At 45.0% G+C, this 16275-nt stretch overlaps 1 protein-coding gene across 1 annotated transcript; it reads right to left on the bottom strand.

Annotated features, from left to right (window-relative positions):
• Positions 1 to 4503: 4503 nt before the first annotated feature.
• EDN1 (endothelin 1) lies at positions 4504 to 12023 on the bottom strand. The gene is made up of 5 exons (XM_039527699.1): positions 11569 to 12023; positions 9898 to 10066; positions 8419 to 8577; positions 7991 to 8104; positions 4504 to 5864 (listed from the first exon to the last, which is right to left on the bottom strand). Exons 1-5 carry the CDS (start codon positions 11630 to 11632, stop codon positions 5723 to 5725), a joined length of 648 nt encoding a protein of 215 aa, XP_039383633.1. The 5' UTR covers positions 11633 to 12023; the 3' UTR covers positions 4504 to 5722.
• Between the last annotated feature and the right edge of the window lie 4252 nt (positions 12024 to 16275).

Raw genomic sequence — 16275 nt, 5'->3', positions numbered from 1 at the left:
CGCCCATGCTCCCTCCTGTAATACCTATACCTATGTCCTCCTAAAAGCTAAAAAAAAAGGACGGAGAGGTTAATCATTGTTAGGGCAGGGTACAGATACTTGAGTTATTAGTCAGGTATCCCATCCCAGTGTCAATCCTGAGCCCATCATCCATCAGCTATCAGCTGCCCATGGCCTGGGTTCACTTTTATTTGTCTTAAATTTCTTTTGCAGCAGCCTCTTTTCACCAGACCCTCAATATTCCTTTTGGGTTCACCTGGGACAAAGTTATGTCTGGCAACGACTTCCTCAAGGCTACAGCAGCAGCCCCATTTTTCCCACAGGCTTCCTCCACGACTTCAGGAGGCTTCACCAGTCCGGAATCACGTCCATCCCTCATCGTAGTGACATCCCTTCCGGTGACATAAAACCAGAGAACACCAAACCCTCCGCATCGATGGGCACTTTATTATACCTACACCACCTACACAAGGGTCAGTGGTAGACCTGACAAGACAAGATTCAGTGGGTCTCTGATATGGGGGGACTGTTGGACCCAGAGGGACAACACAAACCCAGAGTCAAGACAAGACAAAAACAAAACTGCCCTCTGCCAAACACCAAAAACCTCTTGAGATTTCTTAGGATTATTTGGCATTGGGCCCCTGACTTGGCGTCCTGTGGGTGGGGAGTGCTAACCTTGCTCTGACCCTTCTTCAGTGGTCCCCAGACACAATCCAGCCTCTCAGAAGACACACAATCAAAGCTCTAGCAGCAAGCAGCAGCTAAAAAAGAACTAACTAACAGGCCTTTAAAATCTGTGGGCCTTGCTTCCCCCCCTTCTCCAGCCCTGTTCCTTCTCCAGGACCAGCACAACCTCCAGCAGTAGTGTGTGTTATATTACAGATAATCAACTACCTGTATGACGTGCCATGCACTGTTTGACCCTTGCCTCTTCTTCTATGTTGATGGGCCCTCTCTTCATATGCATGCAGCCGGATATGATGGCACCCATTTCAGGCTGCCTCACTGCCAGGCAACTGGGGGACCAGGCAGCTGCCGCCCCAACGCTGGGCTCAGGCAGCTGGCCGCCCAGCCGCCCCTGGCGCTGGTAACCCCGTTTATGGCTTTACTGTGATAGCAAGTATGCTTTTACCCACTACCAGCACTCTGGTTAAAGGACAGTACCCACTCCTGAACTAGCCACCGTGGCCCCTCGCCCTGAGCCACTGTGGGACACCTGACCTGGCGGCCCTCCACCACACGCCTCCTCGCCTGCTCACAGCCACATCAGCAGTTCACTGGCACCATGATGAGGGGGTCACTCTGTCACACGCTTTTGCTGCTCCCATGCATGCAACGTTTATGCATGTCAAGGCATTCCACAGCCAGCACCCTAAGAAAAAATGGATAAAAAATGCACCTGCAAAAAATGGACCTGCTCCCTCCTCCTGCCTGCAACAAAATTCTGGGTCATGAAACTAATTCAACTTTTCTTTGCCAGCTTTTGAAAAACTGCCTTGGCTTTTGGTTTTTGGGATTGTACTCTCCTTGTTTTTTCTGCTCTCTGACTTGCTGCCTGAGCTTTTCTACTGCCCCTCATATTGTGCCACAGTTACTGTTGGCCCTCTTGCCTGACATTTGGTGCTCCTTTTGCATCCCTCTCATTCATTCACCATGCATACCCCCCTTCTCTTTACTGTCCTTTCACTTGGCTGTCATTTACCCTAAATTTTGACTTTTGCAGGCCCTTGAGCAGGACAGTCTAGCGGGAGAGTTGAAATATGAGCCCCTGGCTATGTACTGGAGCTAAAGCTTATTCTGGCGTGGCCTCACATTTGAACCTTTAAAAATTCTCCTTGGTTTCCCCCCCTCCTGTTTCACCTTCACCCTCGCCCTTGGATTATCCCCTGGCTTGTCCCTTGGGATGTTGACCTTCTCTAAGCCTACTTATCCCAACAGGCTCGATGACCAGAGGATTTCCTCCTGGCTTTGGCGCTTTTGACCCACTCAGCAGACTACGTTCCTCCCACCCAAAGCCCTTTGAAAACAGTGGTTCCCACCCACAGACCAGGGACCTCCCTGCACTAAGGTTCTTTCATCCCCCAGGCCTTCCAGGTTCTTGTCTGGTTCCCCCACCAGAGATCTTTTAACAACCCAGACTGCAGTGTTCCTGGAACCACGCAAATCTGAGATCAGGGACTCCCACAAGCCACTCGTGACTACTGAGGACACTGAGTCTGTCCAGCCCCACAGACCACAGACTTACTGACCACAAGACGGAACCAGCTCTCCTTTAAAAGACTTAAATTGACTTTTTCTGACAACTGTATGTTTTTTATTATGCCTTTTTCTTTTAGTTTATTTATTTAAATTTTTTGTTTTTTTTATTATTTTTAATAATGTTTTTTTTTTATTTTTTAGTTAGGCTTCTGCTTATGAAGATTTTGCTATATTAAATTCCATTACAGGAAAGAATACTTTCCATAGAACAGGTACTCTTTGCACCCATGTACTCAATTTCAGTAAATGCAGACAAGGGACTCCTTCACACATTCCCCTGACCACTGACAATATGACTTGGGTAACAAATCAGGAATAGTCACTCCAGTCAGATACAAAAAAGGGTATGACAAAAAAGGATCCATTAACAACAAATCAAAGGAGTAAATCAGACAGACATCAAAAAAGTTTGTTTTGGAAAAACCAGTAAATGGAACATGGAATTGGGATGGCTAAGGCCTATGGGTTCTGCAGAACTACTCCTGGGGGGATTTGGCTGGGGTGGTTGGAGGGGGGCTGTGGTAATTTTGGGTGTGTTCATTCTGCTGTAAAGGTTGTCTTGATAATATTATTTGTATAGTAAAGTAAATTCTACTCATAATATCAGTGTTCCTTCCTCCTCTCAAACTCCTGTGGGCCATGTTATTCTTTTTCTGGCTTTAGCCTTGGGGTGTAGGCCTAATGGCCCAGGCTGAAATTATTGCTGAATGGAGGAATTTAAAAACTGAAACTAAAATGGAGTAAAGTTGTAACTAAATAAAAAGAAATGGAAAAATGTTGAACTAAACTCTCAAATGAAACTCTTAACTCTCTCCAGTTTGACCTCTGACTCTCTTAACAATGTCTCCCAATTTCTCTTTTAACCTGACATGACTTACCCCTTCTATCCTAAGTTCATATGACCTCTTACATCTTATGTTGTGTCTTCTTAAATTTACATTTTACTATTGATTATCAATGTTGATTATTGATTGATTATGATTTGTAATTGATTACATACTGAATTTCTGTTTACTTGTGTGTATAAACATTGATGCTCACTGAACATACACTGGTGCATTCTAACATTTAAGCTGGTTTTAACTGTGATAAAGCTAAGGTCTGGTCTGCTCAGATTAACACAGTCTCTCTAACTGTCACACAAGGGCAGCCCATCTTGGTCTCAATGGAATTGACCCAGAGTGCCTGAGAAGAGAAACGGGCCCTGTGTCTAACTGAAATACCACAAAAAATGTATGGGTCTATTATAGGAGTGGGTGGGTGAGATTCTGGAGCCTGAAGGAGGTCAGACTAGGATGATCACAGTGGTCCCTTCTGCCCTTAAAGTCTATGAGTAACAAAGTAAAGTCTACAGCATCCAGTACATAAGTGTTCTTTGGATGCCAACAAACAAACTGGTCACCAATATATGGAAGGGCTGCAGGATGTCTGAACATTTCAAATGCATTTTCATTCCATTTCTGTTCTTAATAAAACAAATGTTCAAAAATTTGGCTGAATGTATTGATTTATTTTAAAAAGCCTGTTTTTTCAAGCAAAACAAAGAAATGTTCTGTTTGACAAGTTTTTACCAGCTCTATTTCCTTTGGCTGTGGGATTTGATAACAACTTTCATCGTATGGTCAGAGTTACTTTTTAAGCCTTCTCTTCTCGTTTGATTTACCTGGCATACAGTCCCTTCAAGCAGCGTCCATCCAGCTGCAGCCGCCTTAAGCCAAAGGACTTGGAATGATGCAAATGTTAACGATGGGTCCATCTCGCTTATGAATACCTCAGGGTCTGGTCTAGGTCCTACTGAAGTTAAAGGGACCATTAACTTTGCTGGGAGGAGGCTCAGTTCCTCTGGATATAATATTTCTTATCCAATCCAAGCACAGTTACTGAATTTTTTAATCTGAATCCTTGTACACCCTGTTAGCCATCTCTTAGGGCACAAGATAGGCTCCGCTGCCCCAGCTATCATGTGGTTTTCCAGAATGGCTACTTTATGAGTTAACTTTTTCATGAGGATAGATTATTGACCTCTCACTCAGCCCCCTGCCCCGCCTGGAGGACCAGTGGACTGCTTTTCATCTGGTCCTTTTCGTCTGGCTTGGGTGCCCCCACCAGGAGTTAAAACTCCCATTGGCATAACCCTCAGGGCCATTGGAACAGATAAGACTTCCCACTGCATCCAAGGGCAGTCCCAGGGAAGGCCCAGCCTTACTCCAGCCATCTTATTGACATCTGGGAATATTAACCACCAGACCAATACAGTAGTTAAAAATATTTATTTCTAAAGATATTTACCTTGACAGGCACAAAGCATTTCCCGATTTCACACAGAAATACATAAAACATGCATAGACCAATATGGCCCATTCCAATGTATATTCAACATGGTAAATATAAATGGATAATTTGTAGGAACATAAATATTTGTTAAAAAAAATAAGCACATCATAAAATTCCATCAGCCCTCAGTCAGCAAATTCAATAATGTGAGTAAATTCACTGCTATAAACAGTCACCCAATATTAGCCTTTTGGTTTCATTTTAAACAACCCTCTGTCTCCACACATTTACATCACACAAGACGCTGAAGAAATCCTTGATCTAGCAACACTTTCTGTTACACCTCAGGGTCAGTGGATTATTGGCAACCTGCAATACAGTACAAACCCTATTATTAGACCTTCAGTTGTCCAAATCTCCCTGTTATGTTAAACAAGATCATGTCCCCTGTTGTCTATTATTTATGTTGAAAATTCCTTTCTTTATCCAAAACCTTGGTTAGCCAAACACACACAACGTCTGCCCTGCCGTTCAGATGACTCTGGTTGTTCTAGTAAACCAGACTGCTGAAAAAGGCAAAGGGCTGTGGCTGATAAGTAAAGGCAATACTTTGTAAAAATACTTTTGCAGGAGTGCAACATACAGTATGTGAGGTAGACTTGTATCTATGCAATGAGTGCTGATTAAAGTAGAACAATGTCGTTCACTTTCCGTTTTAATTTATAAGTAAAAAAATAGTCTCTCCTTTCAAATCTTGATTTCTCTTCTTTTTAAGAGTTTCTGTATCAGGTATTCTTGCAACATCTTTTGGCATTAGTCTTTTTTTTCTCCCTGAAATCTGCCAAACTGATCAACAACACTCCATTTTACACCTTCTTTTCAGAAGCAGCATTCAAATGTTCCCTTTCTTCTTCTGACAGACAGCTGTCAATCAACGTTTGTTAATGTAACACGTCCAATTGGATTCCAGAAGTATGACCTGTTAGGTCTTTACTGCTTTTACCTTGTCCAAATATAAGATTTCTTTAGGTTCTCTTCTAGCTATTTTTGGGGTGGGGGTTAAGGGGTGGCTTAATATTTAGAACAACATGCCTTGCCATGTGAAATGTGAAAGTCAAAACAGAGCTTCGGCAATGCTCTATCAGTTATTGTTGATGGAAGAGGGTTAGGGTTGGTGATCTCCCCACTAAGAAGTTGTTTTCAGACTTTCCCAGATGCTTTGCCTTTTATGTGTTCTGTTATGCTTCAGCCTCTTCACTTCATGCAGTGCAGCCTTTAACTTTGCGATACTGAAGGAAGCTTTGATACTGTTACCAATGGCTTCTAGTCTGTAAAAACAAGAAAAACACCAAATACTATTATAAAAATTGAGATCAATCTTGTGTGAATAGTAGGGGTGTGGGTGTGTAAAATCAGCATTTTGATTAAATAAGTCTAAATCTAGATTTATGGGGTCAGGTCCTCACATGGAGTAAGTTATCATAGATCCACTGGAGCTGTACTGATTTAAACCAACTGAAGATCCAGCCCATTAGATATTGTGGCAAGTCTGAAAACCCTAATCCCCAGAAATTGTGTGTATCCAAATTAAAAGATATTCTGTAGTTGTTGGCTACTTTTTACTATTATTGGGGGTTTTTTTAGATTAAGTGGAACCCAGTTTTAGTGTATTCAGATAACGGGTAAAATTTTCAAAAGCTCGTAAGTGACTTGGGCCCAGATCCACAACTTCTTAACTTCCATTGATTTAAATGGAAGTTAGGAGCCGAAATACCTTTGATGATCTGGGCCTTAGAATCCTAAATTTCATTTTCAAAAGTAACTTAGTCCCTTAGCACTCAGTTAAAGCCAAGGGAACTTCTGCTCCTGTGTGCCTATGCCACTTTTGAAAATGTTACCCATATTCCATTTCTCTCTAAACAGAATTTGAGTAAGTCATAAATTGCTTCAAGAATGGCAAGTGGCAATTTGCCTCACAGGAGGTGCTACTGCAAAGCTGTTCTTTGAAAAAGTGGGCTCACTGCATCATTTATTCTTATTCTTCGGATTTCTTGCATCCGAAGAAGTGGGTATTCACCCACGAAAGCTCATGCTGCAAAACGTCTGTTAGTCTATAAGGTGCCACAGGATTCTTTGTTGCTTTTGCATCATTTATGTCATTCAACTGGGATTACACTGCATTGCAATATGGCCAGCTAATGCCACTCAATCTATTACATGAGGATCTCCAAGTGCCCTCTCAACGTTAATTTAATTTAACCTCAACACTCCCAAGAGATAGGTCAGTATTATCCGCTTTTTACAGATGAGTGAAGTGAGAAACAGAGAAGTTAAGTGAGTTGCCTGTAGGCACACAGGGTCTAATAGTGCAATCTTTACACACTTATATTCCTACTCTTGAGTCCCATTGAAGTAAGTGGCAAAATAGGGAATAGAACCCAGAAGTCCTAATTCTGAGGTCCTGTCTCTTTCCAGCCTTACCCCTTTGTGTGGTAGTTTACAACGACAGCATTTTGCACTCACTTTGCATAGGTTTATTTGACAACACAAGGGGCAAGATTGTGGAGAATCAGACCCACAATGTTCTATAAAACCAGCAATGCCTCACTGAATAGATGGCATTTTTAACCTGGGTACATGAATAACTTACATTTCAATAAATGTGGATTATGCATGAAAAATCAACCCTGAATGAATTTCATCTTCTCATTTTACAAGGCTAATAGGAACACATTAATTTCAGACAGTTCAGATCATGCATGAGCATGCTAAAAATCAATGTATATTTCTGTCAAGATTTAATTTGCTCGTATTCTATTGCAGGTTGACGTTCTGCTAAGCCTAGAGCACACATAAGAAGTGAGCAGTATAGGGCTCAATAAGCTTAATTGTGCAAGATAAGGATTTAAAGCTGAGGTGGCCAAACCATGGCTCATGAGCCACATGTGGCTCTTTTACAGTTAAAGTGGGGCTTGCGGAGCCCCCTCCCCCACCTCCCTTCTCCACATACCAGATTTTTTGTGGGGAAGCCCTCTACCTTGCAGCAGAGTGGTGGGGGAGGGGCTTATGCCCAGTGCAGAGGGAGGTCTCGGGGCCTGAGCCCTGCAGGGCGCATCTACTGGAGTCGGGGTTCAACAGGAATGGGGCTAAATCCCCGAGCCCCAGCAAGTGCCTCCCGTGGGACAGAAGCCCCGAGCCCGGGTAGGTGCATCCCTGCTCTTGAACTTCTGAAGACAGTCTTATGTGGCTCAGAGGGTCAGTAAGTTTGGCCACCCCTGATTTATAGGATGAGCAACAATCAAAAGAAATAGTCAATGTTTTAGGGCTTCATTCTGCTCCCAGTTGAAGTCAGAGGCTAAACTCACACTGATTCAACTGGGAGTAGGATCAGTTGCTGTGTTTATACTTTACTGAAACTTCATCAGCCTGTTCAGGAGCGGGTACGGTAGCTCACCTTCTCATTTTCCTGCTGTTAAGTAGTTGCCTGCGCACACACTTCAGTCCAAGTTCCATGCAATCTTCACCTTTGTTAAGATGATCCCAGCCCTTCTCCATTGTGGACTGAGCCCTGTTCACATAAAAGAAAACAATATTGCTATGAAAAAACAAGGCTTCAGTCTTCCTGGTGACACTTTTACATGATCCATCTTCTTAAATTAAGATATGTAACAGATGCTTCTGGGCCAGATTGCGGTATCCTTAATGATGCTGGTGAGTTGTCAGACAAGTAGTGCCCCTGACTTCCCTGGGACTATTCACCTGAGTAAATACTCACCAACATGAGTAGATATACCACAACCTGGCCCTTTACAATGAGTGCAGTTCAAAATTGATTACAATAATAAATAATAATAATAAATAATAATAATAATAGTAACACACCAGAGTTCTTTTCCTGTTTGGCAGAAGTTCAGACACCTCTTGTCTTTTTGGTTGGCACATTGGCATCTCTTGCTAGATTCTGGTTGCTTCCAAGTGGTCGTGTCTTTTAGAGACCGCCTTGATCGAGAAGGGCCACCAAGCCCATAAGGCACAGTCCGCCTATGATCAGAAAATCAACATGAAAGATATTAATTGAATTCATTGCCTTAGAACTGAGGAGTGTGTTCTGTGTTATCTTATCAATGGAACTGTTTTTGTGAGTAAAGGTTGTGGGACTGGGAGGGCTCTTTTGGTCATAACTTTGGGATTATCAGAAAAATTTGCACTGCAGCTCTGTGATTGCAGTGTCTGCTTCTGTGACTAATGCGTTTTTAATCATGAATTAAGAAATATGAATCAATTTGCAATAGAATGCAACAGAACCTGACCTGTCTGAATGTTGGTAAATTGCAAGCACAGAAAGAATCAATTAAAAAAAATTAGTGAGATCCTCAGCTGGTGTTAAAGGGCATAGCTCCATTGAAGTCAATATTCACTACACCTACTGAGGATCCGCTTCACCCTTAATGAGGAAAGTGTAAAAATGTAATGTATTCTGCATTGTACACAAGCCCACTATTCTATATAATGTACTAATTCACAATGGGGTCTCCCAGCCATTCTTAAGACCCAGTGTGGTTTCACTGAATATAGTTAGTTATTTAGGGCCAGATTTTGCTCTGAAAAGACTCCCAAAGAAAATTAACACTCCGAGGGAATAAGGGTGATAGAAACAAGACACCAGCATTTCACCCTTCTGTGCTTCTCAGTGAAAAGTATTTTACAGCATCAACCATCCTGTCCTAACTATGAAATAGTCTTGGTTGTATCTTAACACTTTAAGAATTGTGGAAAGGCTAGAATTGCTGTGCCTAGTGTTAAGCTATTTGCTCCATCTATAAGGCCAAATCCAGCTTGCCTTCCTCACGTGAGTGGTCTCTCCATTAAAGTCCATGGGAACATTGGTGTGAGTACAAGTATGAGATGCGGCTCTATATTAGTATAGAGAATTCTGTGCTAATGAATACTGTTCCATCCTCAACCACTCATTCCTCTCTAGCATCTTAAAAATATTCCTCTAGAGCAGTGCATGGCCTTTTTAAACCTATTTTTCAACCAAAGTAAAATGCCTGCTAAAAAATGCACAGGATTCATTGCACAGGATTTCACTTGGGCTGAGTACTGAAGAGCCATCTAATGGCATGAACTCTTCAGATGCAGCCTATGAGCCCAGGCGCTCTCACTGACCATGCTGGTGCATTAGCTGCCTGGAGGTGGCTATATTTGCTGGTGTCCCAGGGAGCCATTGTCAGTGGTGCCTCTTCCAAGAACACTGGGGCCCTAATGAAAGGGAACCATAGCAACCGGCTCACAACAATCGCCCCTAATGCCCGGGTGAACGGGAGGTTAGAGCGTCCCAAGCCCCCACCCCCCACTTACTCCGGGGTGTTGATCCAGATGATATCGAGGTGGCAGAAGTAGACACACTCCTTGTCCATCAAGGAGGAGCAGGAGCAGCGCTTGGCCCTGCGCAGCGGCCAGGTGGAGCTAGAAGGACGAACCTCGGCGACAGAAGCGGCCGCAGCAGCGCTCAGCTCAGCGCCTAAGGCTGCAGGGGAGAGAGCGAGAGCAACGGGGTTAGCAGGCGAGTGACCCCGGGAGCACTTTGCATCGCAGCTGCTGCAGGGAACAATTGGACCCAGGCGGCTCTGAGCCAGGCACGCGCGCTGGCGGGAGCGCAGTGGTAGGAAGGGAGATTGATTGGTCCCGTAGCCATGTATCTATCTACTCACCCCCGGCCCCTGCCCAGATCTTTGGCTCCAACCAGGGTCTAGCAAAGCGGAATAGCTCGTGTGCATGGCCGAGATTAAATTTGTGTCTGAAACAATCACCCTCATCAGATGTACCAGGGCGCTGGGGGGCGGGATTACAACTCTCATGCTGTCTCCCTGCAGGACTCTGCATAGTTCTGGGGGCATTTAACTCAGGGGTTTACTGGGGGTGTTCAAAGGCTGGTGCATTTCTCTGCTTTGTCGTAAGGAGACACACACCCAGCGGTTGTTTAAGGATTCCCCAGCCGTCAGACTGTAGTTTTCCGATTCCCCTCCGCCCTCCCTTTCAATGCTCGCGTGGGGAAGGGAGCTGGGATTGCAGGTGAGGGAGTCAGGGCAGTGAAGATTGCTCTGGGCGCTGGGGTCCTGCCTCCGGGACCTCGGCTCTTCTACCTGTCCCTTCAATTAACCCTCCCCGTCTTCCCCATGCGCAGGGGCTGTGACCACTCCCTGTAGCATCTGTCCCCTCCCCACGAAGGGGGTGGCTGCGCTTGTAATTCTGCATCAGAACTACCAGGTTTTGAAGCCTTCCCGCCTCCCTTTGATTGGGGCCACCCAGCTCCGGGGAAGACACGTTGTTTGGAGAGGAGAAATGATGGAAAGAAATTAGCACACCCATAAGATCTGCTTTTCCTAACCAGGGTGTAGTGAGTATTGACCAAGCAAGACTTCAGCGCCCCCGAAACCTGCAGGAGTCTGCGGGACATAAAGGTTTTACTGTAGGATTTGGGGCGGGAGGTGATTTTTAAACCTTCCCTTCAGTTCCATTCAGTAGAGAGAGGTGACTGATTCACATCCATTTAACAGCGTCGTAATTATGATCAGCAGCGTGTGCTGTGACTGCTGCTCTGCCCGGGCTAGTTAAATCATCTCTGGGGAACACAAAAGCAAGTTATGGGGCAGGGGGAGCAAACCCTTTCCCGGGGTTTGCAGAAGAGTTGGAAGGGGGAGCCCCAGGGAAAGCCCATTGCGGGACCTGACCTCGCTCCTGATTTAGTCCTGTGGACTTCTGAACCCCTGAGCTGTCTGGTCCAGAACTGCCTACTCCTTTATACAATCTCCTGGAATCCCACCCAGGGGCACTGGAACAATTTGTACCGTGGCGGTGCTGAGAGCCACTGACCTACACCGTAAACCCAGCGATGAAAGTCGCTCCATGGCTGGGGGTGCAGTAGCACCCCGAGTTGCGGCAGCTCTGATCCCACCTGGATGTCAGCGGAGCAGCCGCGTTAGTGGTTAGCCCCCGGCACTCCGTCCTTGCCCCCCAGCTCACACCTACCTGTTTCCTGGGCTCCTGGGCAGAGCACGAACAGCAGGGAGAGAATCAGCTGTGTACAATCCATCCCGCCAACGTCAGCCGGTCGCTCTTTTGCAGCCACAAAGCACAAGCCACGAGCAGCGATTAGTTCTCAACTGCAGAGCCCCGGGGGAGCTTTTCAGCAGAGGCGCCCTTGGAAAGGAAAGCTGCTCCCGTGGGACAGGGCGCGCTGCAAACCCAGTAACAGTCTCCAAAGCAGCACTGGCAAAGCTAGAGGCTCCTTGTCCAGCGCGACTGCCTGAGCGCTTCTGGCTTGGACAGCTCTGGCCAGCTCCCTTTTATACCGAACCCCCATAGAGCGGGTAAACAGCTCCGACTTTATTTGATCCGGAGACAATGTTATTGTGTTATTAGTCACCGAGAGGCAACGTGCAGACCGAGATAAGGCCCGGCTGGAAAGGAAACCACTGCAAACTTCAGAGCGGCAGACGCCGTCTGACAATCCAGGGGCCGGGCTACACACTGGCAGGGTGGGCGGTGGGGAGTGGAGAGAGAGAGAGAAGGAAAATAAATAGCCCGGACAGACCTACAAGAAAGAAACCTGAGGGCAAAGGGCGCCGACGGCATAGAGCCAGCAGGGGGAGCCCCTGCGCTGAGCTCCTAACACCTGGCCAGATGCTACTGCTTCGGCTGTCGCCGCCTTGCCCTCCCCACTCCCCTCCAAGGTAGCCATGTAGAGATCAGAAGTGGTTTGTTTAAAAAGAAAACACGGGCGCGGAAGAAGGGGTTCTCTCAAGCATCTGGCTAGATTAAAACCATCCTAAACCTCAGCACATTAACGCCCAAGTGGTTCAACACCATCATCCTTTACTGGTTTAGGTGAAGAAGGCACAGTACTGCCTGAAAGACAGTGCTTGGCTCCTTGTTTTCAGTCATTTAATGGTGAGGGTTTAGCTGTTTCTAGGGAAAAGGGCAAAAACGAGTCTAGGTTTCGACGGGGAAAGGCTGATATCCCTGCTCCAACACCCCAGCTCCCTGAATCATATAGAGCCAGGGTTCCCAAACTGTGGTACTGGTGCCAGTGGGGGTACACCAGACATCTCTGGAGGGGAAGCAGGAGAAATTGAGCAATGGTGGATTTTATTTATTGCATTTTCATTTAGGCTACTCAAAGGAAGCTATAAAACTCTCTGGAATTTGTTGTATAAAATAAGGTAGTTAGTTTACTTCAAGATGTATCAATGAGAACACAGATACACAGAGACCCTGAGGTACAGAGCCCTCACCTCCAATCACCCAACAGAGCAGATTCAGTTGGCCAGCAGTTGGCCAGTCTGAGCGCAGAACTGAAGGGTGGGTTTTTTCAGTTGTATACCTTGCACTATAACTATATCTGTATGTAACCATGAAATCTGGACACAAGGCTAAAGACAGGGAGTGTTAAGAAGAACACAAAGTGTCAGCAATGAGAAGAGTAGGGGTACACGGGCAATTGGTAGGTCTGGAAGGGGTAGGGTGACCAGATGTCCCGATTTTACAGGGACAGTCCTGATATTTGGGGCTTTTTCTTATATAGGCTCCTATTACCCCCCACCTCCTGTCCCGATTTTTCACACTTGCTGTCTGGTCATCCTAGGAAGGGGGTCCACAATAAGAAACATTTGGGAACCTTTGCTGTAGATCATGCCCATAGTCTTTTTGAGGGGGAATTGGGAAGTGCAAGAAGCTGCCTCTCTCACTGAAGAGTCAGGGTAGACTAGAGTGTCCCTAGTGATGAAAGGGCTCCAAGGAACCCGCTGAGTTAAAGAAAGAAAGAAAAAGAAAGAAAGAACTAGTCTCCTTTTGTTTTGTTCTTTTATCCATTAACCCATAGTGTATTAAATAGCATTAAATGTAGGTCATTTTGCTACATCCAGCCCACTGCAAAATGATATGCATACTTATCATATACATTTTAATAATAATTATTAATAGAGATTGCAAGGTCTTCAGGGCAAGAACTATGTCTTTCATGAAATACCTAGCACTGGTATAAAATAGGAAATAGTCATTGTAATAAGAATTAATACAATAGCATTGCTGACAGACCTATTTTTTGTGATTTGGTTTTGGTTCCTTTAGAACGTGCCTGTCCTGTTTGTTTGTCAGTATTTCTGTCACTGGGCCTAACAAGGATTATAGCAATGACATGGCATGGGGTGCACACCAGGGGCTGGATCATTGAACCCTCAGCTATTGACTTCATTAGAAGCAGGAGTAGGCTCCAGGTGCTGGTTTCTGTTTTCTATTTATATTGCTGTCTCTTATTTAGACTCATGGTCTTTGACAATTCAGTACATTTTTAGTGATTATTGCTGGACACCAGGCCTTATTATAAAAATACATGAAATCAGATAAACTAACTGAGATGGCCTTCATCTGAATATAGCTCACATGAACAAAATATGTCTCTCATCAAATGTGCAGTGATAATATGGAAAATGTGTCAATTTTACCCTAGATAGATAATTCTCATTATCTGTTATATTTTCTTGTACTCCCCTATACTTAGAGACATTTCCTCAGCAAATACCGAAGTTGCTAAATGAAAATCTTATTTAAATTATTTCAGGGGAATGACAAGTTTTTAAATGCCATCATAGTACATTCATCATTTTTTCTGAACAGGAACTATCATGTCATATTTGAGGATGTGACTACTGGAATAATAATAGGTTTCTATCTATACACACAAACTACTACTACTACTGAATAATAATCCACCAGCAGGCATACATTTTAAAAATTGGATGCTTTCACTCCAGCACAGATCCCCAAGATGCATTTTCCCAAGTAACTCTGGGTTGTTTGCCCAATAAACTGCTAATTGTATAAGAAGTATTAGTAGCACATTAAAACAATACACTGTATTTTCATTGCTCTCCAAAAGTTGGGAAAGGAGGGAACTGCATTTAGGAAATGGAAAATGCTGACAGAACGACTGTGTGGGGTGGAAGATGTCTCTCTACTTCAATCAGTTTTTTTGTGTAACACAGAAGAATGTACAACTTTGCCAGGTTTGTCACTTAAAGATGGTATTACATGTCAGCATTTTTAATAAGAGATTTTTCCAAAATTGCCATTTCTCAAAGAATATTTCCAACACACTTCTGAACAACATACTAACCCACAGATTCCTTCCTACCAACACTACAAAAAGAAGGATTCTGAGTGGACTCCTCCTGAAGGTCGAAACAGACTGGACTTCTACATAGATTGCTTCCGTCTACATGCACAGGCTGAAATTGTGGCAAAGCAGCATCACTCGCCCCATAACCTCAGCTGTGCTGAACACAACGCCATCAGCCACCTCAGGAACAACTCTGACATCATAATAAAAAAGGCTGACAAAGGAGATGCTGTCGTCATCATGAATAAGTTGGAATATGAACAAGAGGCTGCTTGGCAGCTCTCTTACTCCACATTCTACAGGCCATTATCCTCTGATCCCACTGATGATTACCAAAAGAAACTACACCATCTGCTCAAGAAACTCCCTGAAAAAGCACAGCAACAGATCTGTACAGACACATGCCTAGAACCCCGACCAGGGGTATTCTATTTGCTACCCAAGATCCATAGACCTGGAAATCCTGGATGCCCCATCATCTCAAGCATGGGCACCCTAACAGAAGGATTGTCTGGCTATGTGGACTTCCTCCTCAGTCCCTACACTCCCAGCACTCCCAGCTATCTTCGAGACACCACTGACTTCCTGAGGAAACTACAATCCATCGGTGATCTTCCAGAAAACACCATCCTGGCCACTATGGATGTCAAAGCCCTCTACACCAATATTCCACACAAAGATGGACTATAAGCCATCAGAAATAGTATCCCCGATAATATCACGGCAAACCTGGTGGCTGAACTTTGTGACTTTGTCCTCACCCACAACTATTTCACATTTGGGGACAATATATACCTTCAAGTCAGCGGCACTGCTATGGGTACCCGCATGGCCCCACAGTATGCCAACATTTTTATGGCTGACTTAGAACAACGCTTCCTTAGCTCTCATCTCCTAGTGCCCCTCTACTTGCGCTACATTGATGACATCGAAGAATTCCACCATGATTTAAAAAATGTCCATCCCACCATCAACTTCAGCCTAGACCAATCCATACAAGCGGTCCATTTCCTAGACACTACTGTGCTAATAAGCGATGGTCACATAAACACCACCCTATACCAGAAACCTACTGACTGCTATACTTACTTACATGCCTCCAGCTTCCATCCAAGACAAACCACGTGATCCACTGTCTACAGCCAAGCTCTAAGATACAACCGCATTTGCTCCAATCCCTCAGACAGAGACAAACACCTACAAGATCTCTATCAAGCATTCTTAAAACTACAATACCCACCTGCTGAAGTGAAAAAACAGATTGACAGAGCCAGAATAGTACCCAGAAGTCACCTACTACAGCACAGGCCCAACAAAGAAAATAACAGAACGCCACTAGCAGGGGCGGCTCTAGGCACCAGCAAAACAAGCTGGTGCCTAGGGCGGCAAAATATAGGGGGCGGCAAAAGGCTGGGGCCCCCGCTCATCCTGCCGCTGCGAGCCGAGGAGCGGCCCGTCCCCTGCAGCCGGGGCAGGGCCGCGCTACCGGCTCCGCTTGGGGGAGAGGGATGGCCCCTGACCGGTAGCGTGGCCCCGCCTGGCTGCAGAAGACGGGCCGC

Source organism: Mauremys reevesii, linkage group 2, assembly GCF_016161935.1.
Source record: "Mauremys reevesii isolate NIE-2019 linkage group 2, ASM1616193v1, whole genome shotgun sequence".
NCBI lineage: Eukaryota > Metazoa > Chordata > Testudines > Geoemydidae > Mauremys > Mauremys reevesii.
Note: the sequence above shows the minus strand (reverse complement) of the source record. Positions and strands in the feature narration are given on the sequence as shown.